The 12195-nt window shown below is 25.0% G+C and overlaps 1 protein-coding gene across 3 annotated transcripts in view; it reads right to left on the reverse strand.

Annotated features, from left to right (window-relative positions):
- The window catches only part of Cda5 (Chitin deacetylase-like 5), a 54032-nt gene that overhangs the window by 10410 nt on the left and 31427 nt on the right, over nucleotides 1–12195 (reverse strand). For all 3 annotated transcript variants that reach the window (XM_015335882.2, XM_015335881.2, XM_015335880.2), the window contains exons 3-7: nucleotides 5390–5564; nucleotides 2641–2736; nucleotides 579–930; nucleotides 420–475; nucleotides 117–271 (exon numbers count right to left, since the gene is read on the reverse strand). In XM_015335882.2, the coding sequence (XP_015191368.2) occupies nucleotides 117–271; nucleotides 420–475; nucleotides 579–930; nucleotides 2641–2736; nucleotides 5390–5564 (834 nt within the window). The remainder of the gene's footprint in view (nucleotides 1–116; nucleotides 272–419; nucleotides 476–578; nucleotides 931–2640; nucleotides 2737–5389; nucleotides 5565–12195) is intronic.

Consider the following 12195-nt stretch of genomic DNA (forward strand, 5'->3'; position numbering starts at 1 on the left):
TTAACAAACATGAATAGAAAACATTTTTCAATTTTGTATTACTCATTGTCAGCAATATTATCCTATCGATTACTTTTATAAAATAAAATCCGTCAAGTGTCAAATGATATACTTACCATCATCTTTGTACATCGAAACGTCATCTTCATAAATCGTGTAATAAGGATAACTTTGATCAGGATCATTGTAATATGATTTCGATATGATCGGTGATGCTGTTGATGCCAAAGTTTTAGCAATTCTAGAAGATTCCGTTGAAGGTACTTGTGTCCTACGTAATATGAATCGAAAAAATTATATCAAAGTTGTCTATAAATTTATTATTATTTTATTTATATAAGAAATATGTCAAAGGGAAATTAATCAGGGTCATACATAGATTAATTTAATCATTAACAAAATGATCATTTTGACGATACCTGTAATGAGATTCCGCTTGAACGCGTGCATTCACCAGACTATCCTTTTCTCTTTCCTGTGATTAACGATAAAGAAAGAAAAAAAAAAAATGACTTCGTCGAACCTTTTCGTTTCTCTTTCTATCCTTTACTATCATTTCCGGAAAAGTTAATACTCACAGATATGATGTTTCTACGAAGTCCATCACGGTCACGTTGCACTTGTCCTATTGTCGAAGGTTGTCCTCTGTAGACACGTTGTTGTCTGTCACTTTCAATCTCACTAGGTGGTTCGTAATCGTCCTCAGGATAATTTCTAGCTTGTTGTCGTTGACGGTATTGTCGTTCGGTTGTCTGAGGTGCTGGGGAAGCTGTTGAAGTAATCAAAATCGGTTGTCTTTGACTCGGTCTTGGCACAGATTGATGCTGTTGTTGTTGATGCTGTTGTTGTTGATGATGTTGCTGTTGTTGGGCTTGTTGTTGTTGTTGTTGTTGCTGCTGTTGTTGTTGCAACGTCTCAATTTTCGTAGACCTGTATGATGATGATGAATAATTTAAACAAAATTCACAATTTCTCACGAGTAGGTATCTTTAAAACTAGGAATAAAGTAAAACGTAGATGTAGGGTGAGTTGTTGTTAGAAATGGAGAAATCGATCCCCACGTTTAACTCCTATACAATACTTTAATGAATGCCCACCGACTTCTTGTTGCTTAACTCGTTGCACAACGGGACACTTGGGTTATGCCGACTACGGCCAGTACGCTTAAGCGAGATAGTAAGAAAAACGAATCTTGGGTTAGTTAGACAACATAAGAAGCTAGTAGTAGTATTAGTAGTAGTAGTAGTAGTTTGCTATAGAAAAAGAGTAACCGGAAATTAACAGAGAGATTTAAAACTATTATCTTTTTATATAAAGAATAGTGCCAAAAATTGTTCGATTTCATCCTAACGATTTTTTCCAAGAGAGAGACAACAAAAATAAAATATCATTCGATAATTCGAAATATTTATTCGTAACTCGAATGGAATGTCAGTTAGTTGAAAAAAAACAAAAACAAAAAAAAATGAAAACACGAAGGTAGCCTTGGTTAAATCTAGTATTTGCTTGTAGACAAGTTGAAAGCCTTGTTCGACCCACGTATCGTAATTTCAATCATTTAGGCACGTGAGTTAGGGCAATACGAATAGGATAAGCGAGATTGGAAATATTTGATCAGGACAGACAGGAATTGAGCTAGCTAGCTAGCGAATCGTTTATTCTATCTCAAAGTTATTTTCCTTTCTCCGATTTCTCCCCTCCTATTCGACAATTCTTCCACCTTTTCCTCCCCCATTTTATTTCTATCTAATCGAACTATTTCACATTCTTTCTTCTTCTTCTTCTTCTTCTTTCGTTCTTTCCTTCCTTCCTTCCTTCTACGTTTTGTGTATACCTTTTTCTTTTGTTTTCTTTTACTTTTAAACGTGGGTGAAATACAAATAAAATCATTTCGCAATGTTATCGAAAAAAAGAAATCAGATCGACGGACGGACATCCGTTCAGGGAAAGTTAAAATCGATGAAGAAAAAAAAAAAAGAAGAAGAAGAAGAAGAAGAAGAATGTTTTGTTTTATACGATAGGAAAAAAGAAAAAAAAAGAAAAAAAAACCAATATTTTTCCACGTTACATAGGAGATACGCGTGGGAATATACGTCAGGTTATTTCGATTATCCGGTGATCGGAACGTTATCGGTAATTACCGACAAGTAATTAAGCGTAAAATGCGCGATTCTATTTATCATGACCGATGGCCGATCTAATAATAAAACGGTGGGAAAACTTTCGAGTAAACAGTCAAGTGTATAAGTGTGTGTTCTATCACACGAATAAATGATGCTACACGATGGTGACGTCACTAGACAATGTCCCAATTACTTATTGCGTGCACGATTACTTTTGCTAATAAACTTTTCGATGCAATCAATTTTAATTAAAAAGTAAAATGGTTTGGGAGAAAGTGTTGCAAAAGAATTTTTTATTGAATCGTTACGTTATATAATATATATATGTATATATGTTTATATATAAAAATTCAGTGTCAAATTGTCGGTTTACTATAACTCCAAAACTACTACTCAACCTTTTTCATTTCCTTCATGAAATTCTTTTTTTATTTTGTCTGATTTTTTTCATAATATATATATATACATGTATATATGTTTAAAAAATTGAAAAGTTGTCCCTTTTCGAAGATCATACCTTTCTAACAGCGGATCCTCATCGATCTCCTTGTTGACCAAACCACTTTCTGGACAGCCAACGTTACGTGGCCAATCGCACGTTTGCAATTCATGGCTGTAAACATAATATATGAAATATAAAAAAAAAGAATTTTACTTTGAAATAATAAACTTAGAGTACCTAATAAGCATAGTAATCTCGAGTTTATATCTAATCCAATATCGTCTTACTGTTAAGAACCTTTCTGTTAATACATAGTCATATGGACATCTTACATGTCATGCATACATTGATATTGTAGAGAGAGAGAGAGAGAGAGAGAGAAAAGAGAGAGAAACATACATGTTTGTGATCACTCACACATATATACATTCGAAGGGAGCCGCACCGGTTCGAATACAACACGTTCCGTATCAAACGAGGTGTGGCAGATCGATTTTTTTCCAGGGTTACACTTATACGTACGACCCCCTTTTACCGTGCAAAACCAGACGACCGGATTGAAAGTCCTCCAGGGTCGGCTTTACATGCGTCGATCGCCCATATACTTTAGATCGAAAAATCAACTTCTTATAAATATATTTTCAACCTCCAATAAATATTTCTCTCTACTTCTATTTTTATACAGTTTACAAAACGAAACATCCCTTATATTACATTCAAATGGAAATTGAGATAATAATAATAAAATGTCCGATGGTATTGGTTGTAGTATTAAATTAACGCAAAAAATATTGTTCATTTCAATCGATTCGATTCGTAGTAATATAAACTTTGCGAGACGGATGTTAAATGTCAAGGACTCGGGAATGGCATTGTAATTCCTTGTTAATCTTGAAAAGGTAAAAAATATCACACCTCTGCTACAATCAATTCTGAAAACTTTGTGTACGAATTTTTTACGTACCTATATGGACACATATATGGACGAGTTTTCTTTTTTAAAACAAACTTTTACTTAGACTCAGATATTTTTTTAAATGTACTATATATAGGATTTATCTTACAATTATCCTTGAAACTAAGAAATGTTATTTACAATTATTGTTTCAGGAAAAAAATGAAATTACTTTCCGAACATATACTGTTAGGTTGTTAGTGTAAGTTTCGAAGAACATTATGTGTATTTTTAAAGTTATGTAATTTGTGTATTTTACAGTTATTGAAAAAGTTCCTAATAAAAGGACGAAACAAGATCAAAATACTAAAATTAAATATATTAAATTATCTTTTTTGTTGCAAATTAATTTCGCAATTGAAATTAATTCACTTACATAATTATCGGTATGATTAACAAAATGAAAAGAAAAGAAAAGAAAAGAGAAGAAAGGAAAAAAGAAAATAGAATAATTGTCGGAAAGATAAGATAAACGAGTAGATGTTAAAATGTACAATTTTAGGTGCAAATGATTGAATCTAAAGACTAGTTAGTTTCCTGGTTTCCTTGCAAGCTGGCATGACGGAGATCTTAGCGGTATCTCGTTAAAGTTCCAATCTAGAGCGCGTCTAAGGAACAAGTTACTATTCACAGGAATGGTCAATCGACAAAAGTGGTCTAATACGTGCAAGACACGTTGGAACGCGAAATTCATTATAAACTTAAGTTTATATGCAATTCGAATAAGAAAGCTCGAAACACGCTGTAATTGCACAGCTTGATACAACTTCATGAACTGTAGTTATATTTATCCTGATTATTAATTCTCGAAATTAATCTTTCGAATATAATATTAATACTTTTGCATATACATTTTGCAAATACCCTACGAACTTTTCGGAAATACTATATTTTCGATTTATTTTTTCATGTAGAATCACCCCCTTTTTACTTGTACCACCAGTTACCGATCACCCTGTATATTTAATATATATAGTTTATATTTAAAATATAATTTATATATTATATATATTATATTATAATATTATATTAAAATTATAACATTACAATATTATATATTAAATTATAATATAAATTTAATAATTTATATTAATATAAATAAAATTTTATAATAAATTAATAATATTAATTTTTATAAATATTATATATAATATAATTTAATATTATAATATAATATATATTAAATTATAATATTATATTAAATTATAATATAAATTTAATAATTTATATTTATTTAAATTTATAAATTTAATTTTAAATTAATTATAAATTTATATTAAAATTATAATGTATAATATATATATATATATATATATATATATATAAACTATATATTTTAAATATATAGGGTGATCGGTAACTGGTGATACAAGCGAAAAGGGGGTGATTCTATAGATTCTATAGATTCTATAGAACTACATTACGTTTTTTATTAATCATTTTGTTTTCATAGTTAAAAACACTATGTTCATTATTCGCATTTAATATCAGTTTAATTTACAGATACATTAACCGTTAGTTTATTCGCGTGAAATTCACAAGAAATAATCGTTTCTCTCACAAGAGTTCATCTGCCATCATAGAATGATTCAAACGGACGTTGGCCTTCTAAGATTATATTACTTATGGAATAGGTATGCGACATTATAAACATGCAAGCAGCAATGAGAACGAAGATACCAGTGAGTTTCCCTTTCACCGAATCGGTCACCTTTTCACACCTTACCAAACAAACAACTTTTATTCTTTATCCAGTCTACGTAATTTTATTTGATCTGATCTTAAAATTTTAGGAAACATCAATTAATCAATCAATCAATCAATCAATTACGTTAATAATAATATTTGATTAATAATTATTATACAAACCTGTACATCAAACCGCCAGTGCAAGATTCTAGCAAAGCTCCACCAAAAACGCAAACATAATATTGCGTACAATCTCGTGGATGAGGATAATAACCAAATTCTTCAGGACATTCAAATTCCAATGCTGCGTCATTTCTACTAGCTCTCGCACTTCTTGGTGTGTTTCTAGTACAACCTGACAAAAAAAGACAAGATAATTATTCAAATATTCCCCGTTTTGTTTGTTTCTTAATCATACTTATAAATATTTTTATTTTAAATACCTAGAATTATTATATTTAGATAAAAGTATTTATAAAAGAAAATATCATAGGAAAAGCTCCCATCCTAGTGTTTTGGTATTTTCTTTAATTAAAGGAAGCCAACAAAATTATTTAATAAAATAATTCCTTATTTGTTTGATCCTTAATTCTAATTACAAATATTTTTATTTTAAATAACTAGAACTATTATATTTAGATAAAAGTATTCATAAAGAAAATATTATAGGAAAAGATCCTATCCTAGTGTTTTGTTATTTTCTTTAATTTAAAGAAAGACAAAAAAATTATTTAATAAAATAATCCCCCTTACTTGTTTGTTTCTTAATTCTAATTACAAATATTTTTATTTTAAATAACTAGAACTATTATTTAGATAAAAGTATTTATAAAAAATATTATATATAAGAAAAGATCCTATCCTAGTGTTTTGTTATTTTCTTTAATTAAAGGAAGCCAACAAAATTATTTAATAAAATAATTCCTTATTTGTTTGATCCTTAATTCTAATTACAAATATTTTTATTTTAAATAACTAGAACTATTATATTTAGATAAAAGTATTCATAAAGAAAATATTATAGGAAAAGATCCTATCCTAGTGTTTTGTTATTTTCTTTAATTTAAAGAAAGACAAAAAAATTATTTAATAAAATAATCCCCCTTACTTGTTTGTTTCTTAATTCTAATTACAAATATTTTTATTTTAAATAACTAGAACTATTATTTAGATAAAAGTATTTATAAAAAAAATATTATATATAAGAAAAGATCCTATCCTAGTGTTTTGTTATTTTCTTTAATTAAAGGAAAACAACAAAATTATTTAATAAAATAATCCCTTACTTGTTTGATTCTTAATTCTAATTACAAATATATTTTTTTAAATAACTAGACCTATTATATTTAGAGAAAAGTATTCATAAAGAAAATATTATAGGAAAAGATCCTATCCTAGTGTTTTGTTATTTTCTTTAATTAAAGGAAGACAAAAAAATTATTTAATAAAATAATCCCCCTTCTGTTTGTTTCTTAATTCTAATTACAAATATTTCTATTTTAAATACCTAGAATTATTATATTTAGATAAAAGAATTCATAAAAGAAAATATTATAGGAAAAGATCCTATCCTAGTGTTTTGTTATTTTCTTTAATTTAAAGGAAGACAAAAAAATTATTTAATAAAATAATCCCTTACTTGTTTGTTTCTTAATTCTAATTACAAATATTTTTATTTTAAATACCTATAATTATTATTTAGATAAAAGTATTTACAAAAGAAAATATCATAGGAAAAGCTCCCATCCAAGTGTTTTGGTATTTTCTTTAATTAGAGGAAGACAACAAAATTATTTAATAAAATAATCCCCTTTACTTGTTTGTTTCTTAATTCTAATTACAAATATTTTTATTTTAAATACCTATAATTATTATTTAGATAAAAGTATTCATAAAAGAAAATATTATAAGAAAAGGTCCCATCCTAGTGTTTTTTTATTTTTTTTTAATTAAAGGAAGACAAAGAAATTATTTAATAAAATAATCTCCCTTACTTGTTTGTTTCTTAATTCTAATTACAAATATTTCTATTTTAAATACCTAGAATTATTATATTTAGATAAAATAATTCATAAAAGAAAATATTATAGGAAAAGATCCTATCCTAGTGTTTTGTTATTTTCTTTAATTAAAGGAAGACAAAAAAATTATTTAATAAAATAATCCCCCTTACTTGTTTGTTTCTTAATTCTAATTACAAATATGTTTCTTTTAAATACCTATAATTATTATTTAAATAAAAGTATTCATAAAAGAAAATATTATAGGAAAAGATCCTATCCTAGTGTTTTGGTATTTTCTTTAATTAGAGGATGACAACAAAATTATTTAATAAAATAATCCCCCTTACTTGTTTGTTTCTTAATTCTAATTACAAATATGTTTCTTTTAAATACCTATAATTATTATTTAAATAAAAGTATTCATAAAAGAAAATATTATAGGAAAAGATTATCCTAGTATCTTTTTTATTTTGTTTATTTTTTTTTTTTTAAATTAACGATCCAAGCAAACGTTACAAAATAATTCAATTATTATTACTTTAAGTTAAAACTTCCTCGTGTGTATGCTCGGTTGCGTTGGTGTAACGATAGAGAACTTGGAAATGGACATTAATTTAACGAAAGGGGAAACTTATGATTAGTGAGAAAAATAATACACCTTTATGAGCAAATTTAAACGTACATTGGTAAGCATTGAAACAATACTTGTTAATATGAGAGGACTCGACACGCGTATGGTGGTTACGAATTGATCGTTCAATTTTTACGGGCTGCCGACGATTATACACTTCTTTTAATTTAGACACCGTATTTGGATATTCCTTTGCTTAATGTTAGCCTTTCCATTTTGAAAAGGTACATTAGCTTTAGTTATCTATGCTTTTAACAAGTTTTTATTGTTTTTTTATATTATATATATATAATAATATTTATATTTTATTATATATTTTATTTTATATATAATAATATATATAATTTATTTTAAAATATATATTTTAAATAATTATAATTTATTGTATAATATTATATTTCATATTTTATATGTTACAAATTAAATTTTTTATTATAAAAAATATTATTTAAAAAAATTAAAAATTATATTTTATATACTAAACTAAATTTTTTATTATTTTAATATTATTACAAAAAAATTAAATATTATATATATACATACATATATATATATATATATATATATATATATATATATATATATATATATATATATATATATATGTATGTATATAATTTATCTAAAAATATATATTTTAAATAATTATAATTTATTGTATTATATTATTTAATATTTTATATATTAAATTAGATTTTTTATTATTAAAAATATTACTTAACAAAATTGAATTATATTTTGTATATTAAATTATATTTTTTATTATTTAAATATTATTACAAAAACTTAAATATTATTATATATATATAATTTGGATAAATTATATGTGGATACACGTTTTATAAATGAATTTTATTAGAGATAACAATTAGTCGTGGTAGATTAAATCACATATTTTAATTTGACATTAACGAATTAAAATATAATGACAAACTCAACCCTAATGACAAATTTTATCTGATCTATGTTATATTGAGATATCTAGCGGTATTGCTTGTCGCATATTGAAATGCGAACAGCAAACGTGGTAGATTGCGCAAGAGAAAAGTAAGCGGATTTTTGGTCGACCTTGCTTATAAGCTACACGCGTTTATATTGTATATCTCTTTATACAACCTGGGTATAGGTTGATTGTTCCTGTAAGTAAGATGCATCGAAATTTATATCGATTTATATAACTAAATGAAATATGAATTCATTATTAAGAGAACATAAAATCGAAGTTTCTTTAGCAATGTAAGAACAATTTCATGCGTGTATTATCTTTTCTAAAACTTTGTTCAAACTTTCCAACGCAATTTTATCGTGGGATCGGCCACCAACTGGTAAGAAAAGACGAATTGATTTACTAGAAAACCAAGAAATTGCATCACACAGCATCACGGCACACTCTATTACGTGAGAATATGTGGCAGAACAACAAAACCCTTGTCTTCTTATATTCCATCGAAATGTTTTTCCCATATAAGTTATCTTAAGTTAGTAGTGAGTGAGTGAGTGATTCGTTTAAAACTAGGATGAATATTATGGCGAGTAGGGCGAGTCAAACTTGCCATCATATAAAAACTGGATTGCTTCTTAATCCTTTTTTTTATTTTTTTTATTTTTTTTTTTTTTTTTTGATATAACTAATATGCATCTCGATTAGTATCGCTCGACAAAGTTGACTTGTAACAGGATATAAATTCTATTGGAATTTCTTAGATATAAATTCAACTTGACGGATAACTAATTTTTATCTTTTACATAATAAATTACTCAATACTGATCATAAAACATTAATTCTCATGAATATAGTATTTGTGTTTTATTTGTGACATTCTTCATCGATCAAATTTCACAAATTACTTTTATTTTATTTCTACTTTTTCATTTTGAACATCTTTGTTTTCATCAAAAGATACTTTCTTACATATCGAGATTTTCTTGCAAATAATGGAACATTATAAAACATTTAAAAAAAAAACCTATTGAAATTGAGTTAAATGTATAATTTAATTAAAATTTAGTATATCGAATCAGACTGTTAACAAAAGTTCATGTTAATAAAGTTAAATTGCACAGTGAAAGTAAATGCAGATATAAACGAATTTTAATTTCAAAAAAAAAAAATGTAATAATAATAATAATACTAATATACTCTGAAAGGTTTTTTTTTTTTTTTAATTCTTATATAACAATTCGTGAAAGTTTAAGAAAATTTGTAGATACGGTGTAATACTTTATATCGAAATTTTTATTTGACATTAAAGAAAAATAATAAGAGAAACGATCAAAGGAAAAAGTATAGTGTTCGTCAAGCATGATTGAAATAAGTATTATAATTATCTATAAAGGTGCAAAAATATGCGATATAAATATATACAGTAAAAAAAAAAAAATTCTGAAATATAATATAATCGATAATAATTAAAAAAACGTCGTATCTGACAAAAATTTATACTATTATTAAATTTTATTATTTATTCAAATAACGTTTTTGAAATTGAAACAAAAATTTTCTAATTTTATTAAATAAATTTGGATAAATTTAAATAATTTGAAATAATTAATAATTATTCATAAAAATTTCATTTATAAATTTTATTAAATTTATAAATTAAATAAATAAAATAAAGTAAAATAAATAAAATAAAGTAAAATAAATAAAATAAAGTAAAATAAATAAATAGAATAATTAACTAAAATAATTACTCATGCAATTTAATTTATAATATAATTTTTTCTTATTTTATTTTTAATAATAAAAAAATATATAAAATATATAATTATATATATATATATATATATATAATATATATAATATTAATATTATATATATAATAATATTTAATTTTTTGTAATAATATTAAAATAATAAAAAATTTAATTTAATATATAAAATATAATATTTAATTTTTTTAATAATACTTTTAATAAAAAAATTTAATTTTTAATATATAAAATATTAAATAATATAAAACAATAAATTATAATTATTTTAAATATATATTTTTAAATAAATTATATATATATATATATATTATTATTATATATAAAATAAAATATATAATAAAATATAAATATTATTATATATATAAAAAAAACTATAAAAACTAGTTAAAAGCATAGATAACTAAAGCTAATGTACCTTTTCAAAATGGAAAGGCTAACATTAAACAAAAGAATATCCAAATACGGTATCTAAATTAAAAGAAGTGTATAATCGTCGGCTATTATTAATTTTCTATTATTTTATATTACTATTTATTAATATTTTAATAATTTAATTATATAATACAATAAACAAGTTATTTACTCATGCAAAACACTAGTATAGGTACTCATGATTAATTAATCATTATAAAATATTATAAATTGACTTGCAAAAGAAAAATACGTCAACAAGTAAAATATATTAATCTTATAATCAATTATAATCGATAATTTGAATCATTACGTATACACTTGTACAAAAAAAAAGAAAAAAAGAAAAAAAGAAAAAAAAGAATTATCATTGTATGTCATTTATGCTCATGTACATAAGTACATAAATAATACATGAGAGAGAGAGAAGCACGTGGATCCATACAATTATTATGAATGTGTGAACGTGAAAAAAGATTGAACGAGAGAGAGAAAGAGATAAAGAGAGGTAGGGGGGAGATACGAGAATGCAGTCTTCCTGTTGACATTGAAAGTATCGGTTAACTCAAGTCCCAAGGAAGGTCAAGTCAAGAAAAGCCAAAATAGTAAGACGGACATCCTTGAAATATATGGATTAACGATTCAAAAAAAAAAATATCAAAATGAAAGTAAAAAAAAAAAGGATTGAAAGGGAGATCCTGGTACCGTTCGAAGACCCGTTTGTTTCTAACTATAACTCGAAGTGACCTCGAAATCTTACCTTAGTCTTCGTACTTGTTAACAAGGTGATCCAAAAAGACTATGGCTAACTGCTTTACATAAATACGAGTTAAATTCCTTTTAAATCCTTCGAGAATCAACAGGAATTTACAAGATACTTTGTTTTATTTTTTTTTTAGTTTTTTTTATTAGCTAACAGTTTAAATAACGCATCCTTTAAAGAGTAAAGGGGTGAAGGTTCTTAATTTATTCTAATGGGGAAAAGATTTTATATCCTCTAACGTGTAAGGTGAATACAATAATGAGAACTAATTTTTAAAACATAGAGAGTGTGGATTTACATTTTATTGAAAATAAAATTATTTAGAATTTGTTAAGACATATATGAAACATTGCAAACATATTTGAGATTCAGAAATTTACATTTTATTTAAAACAAAATTATTGAGAATTTGTTAAAATATAAATTAACCCTTTGGGTACATTTGACGAGTGAGACTCGTCAT

Source organism: Polistes dominula, unplaced genomic scaffold (assembly GCF_049000335.1).
Source record: "Polistes dominula isolate Pdom_NZ unplaced genomic scaffold, Pdom_raw_medaka contig_79, whole genome shotgun sequence".
Taxonomy (NCBI): Eukaryota; Metazoa; Arthropoda; class Insecta; order Hymenoptera; family Vespidae; genus Polistes; species Polistes dominula.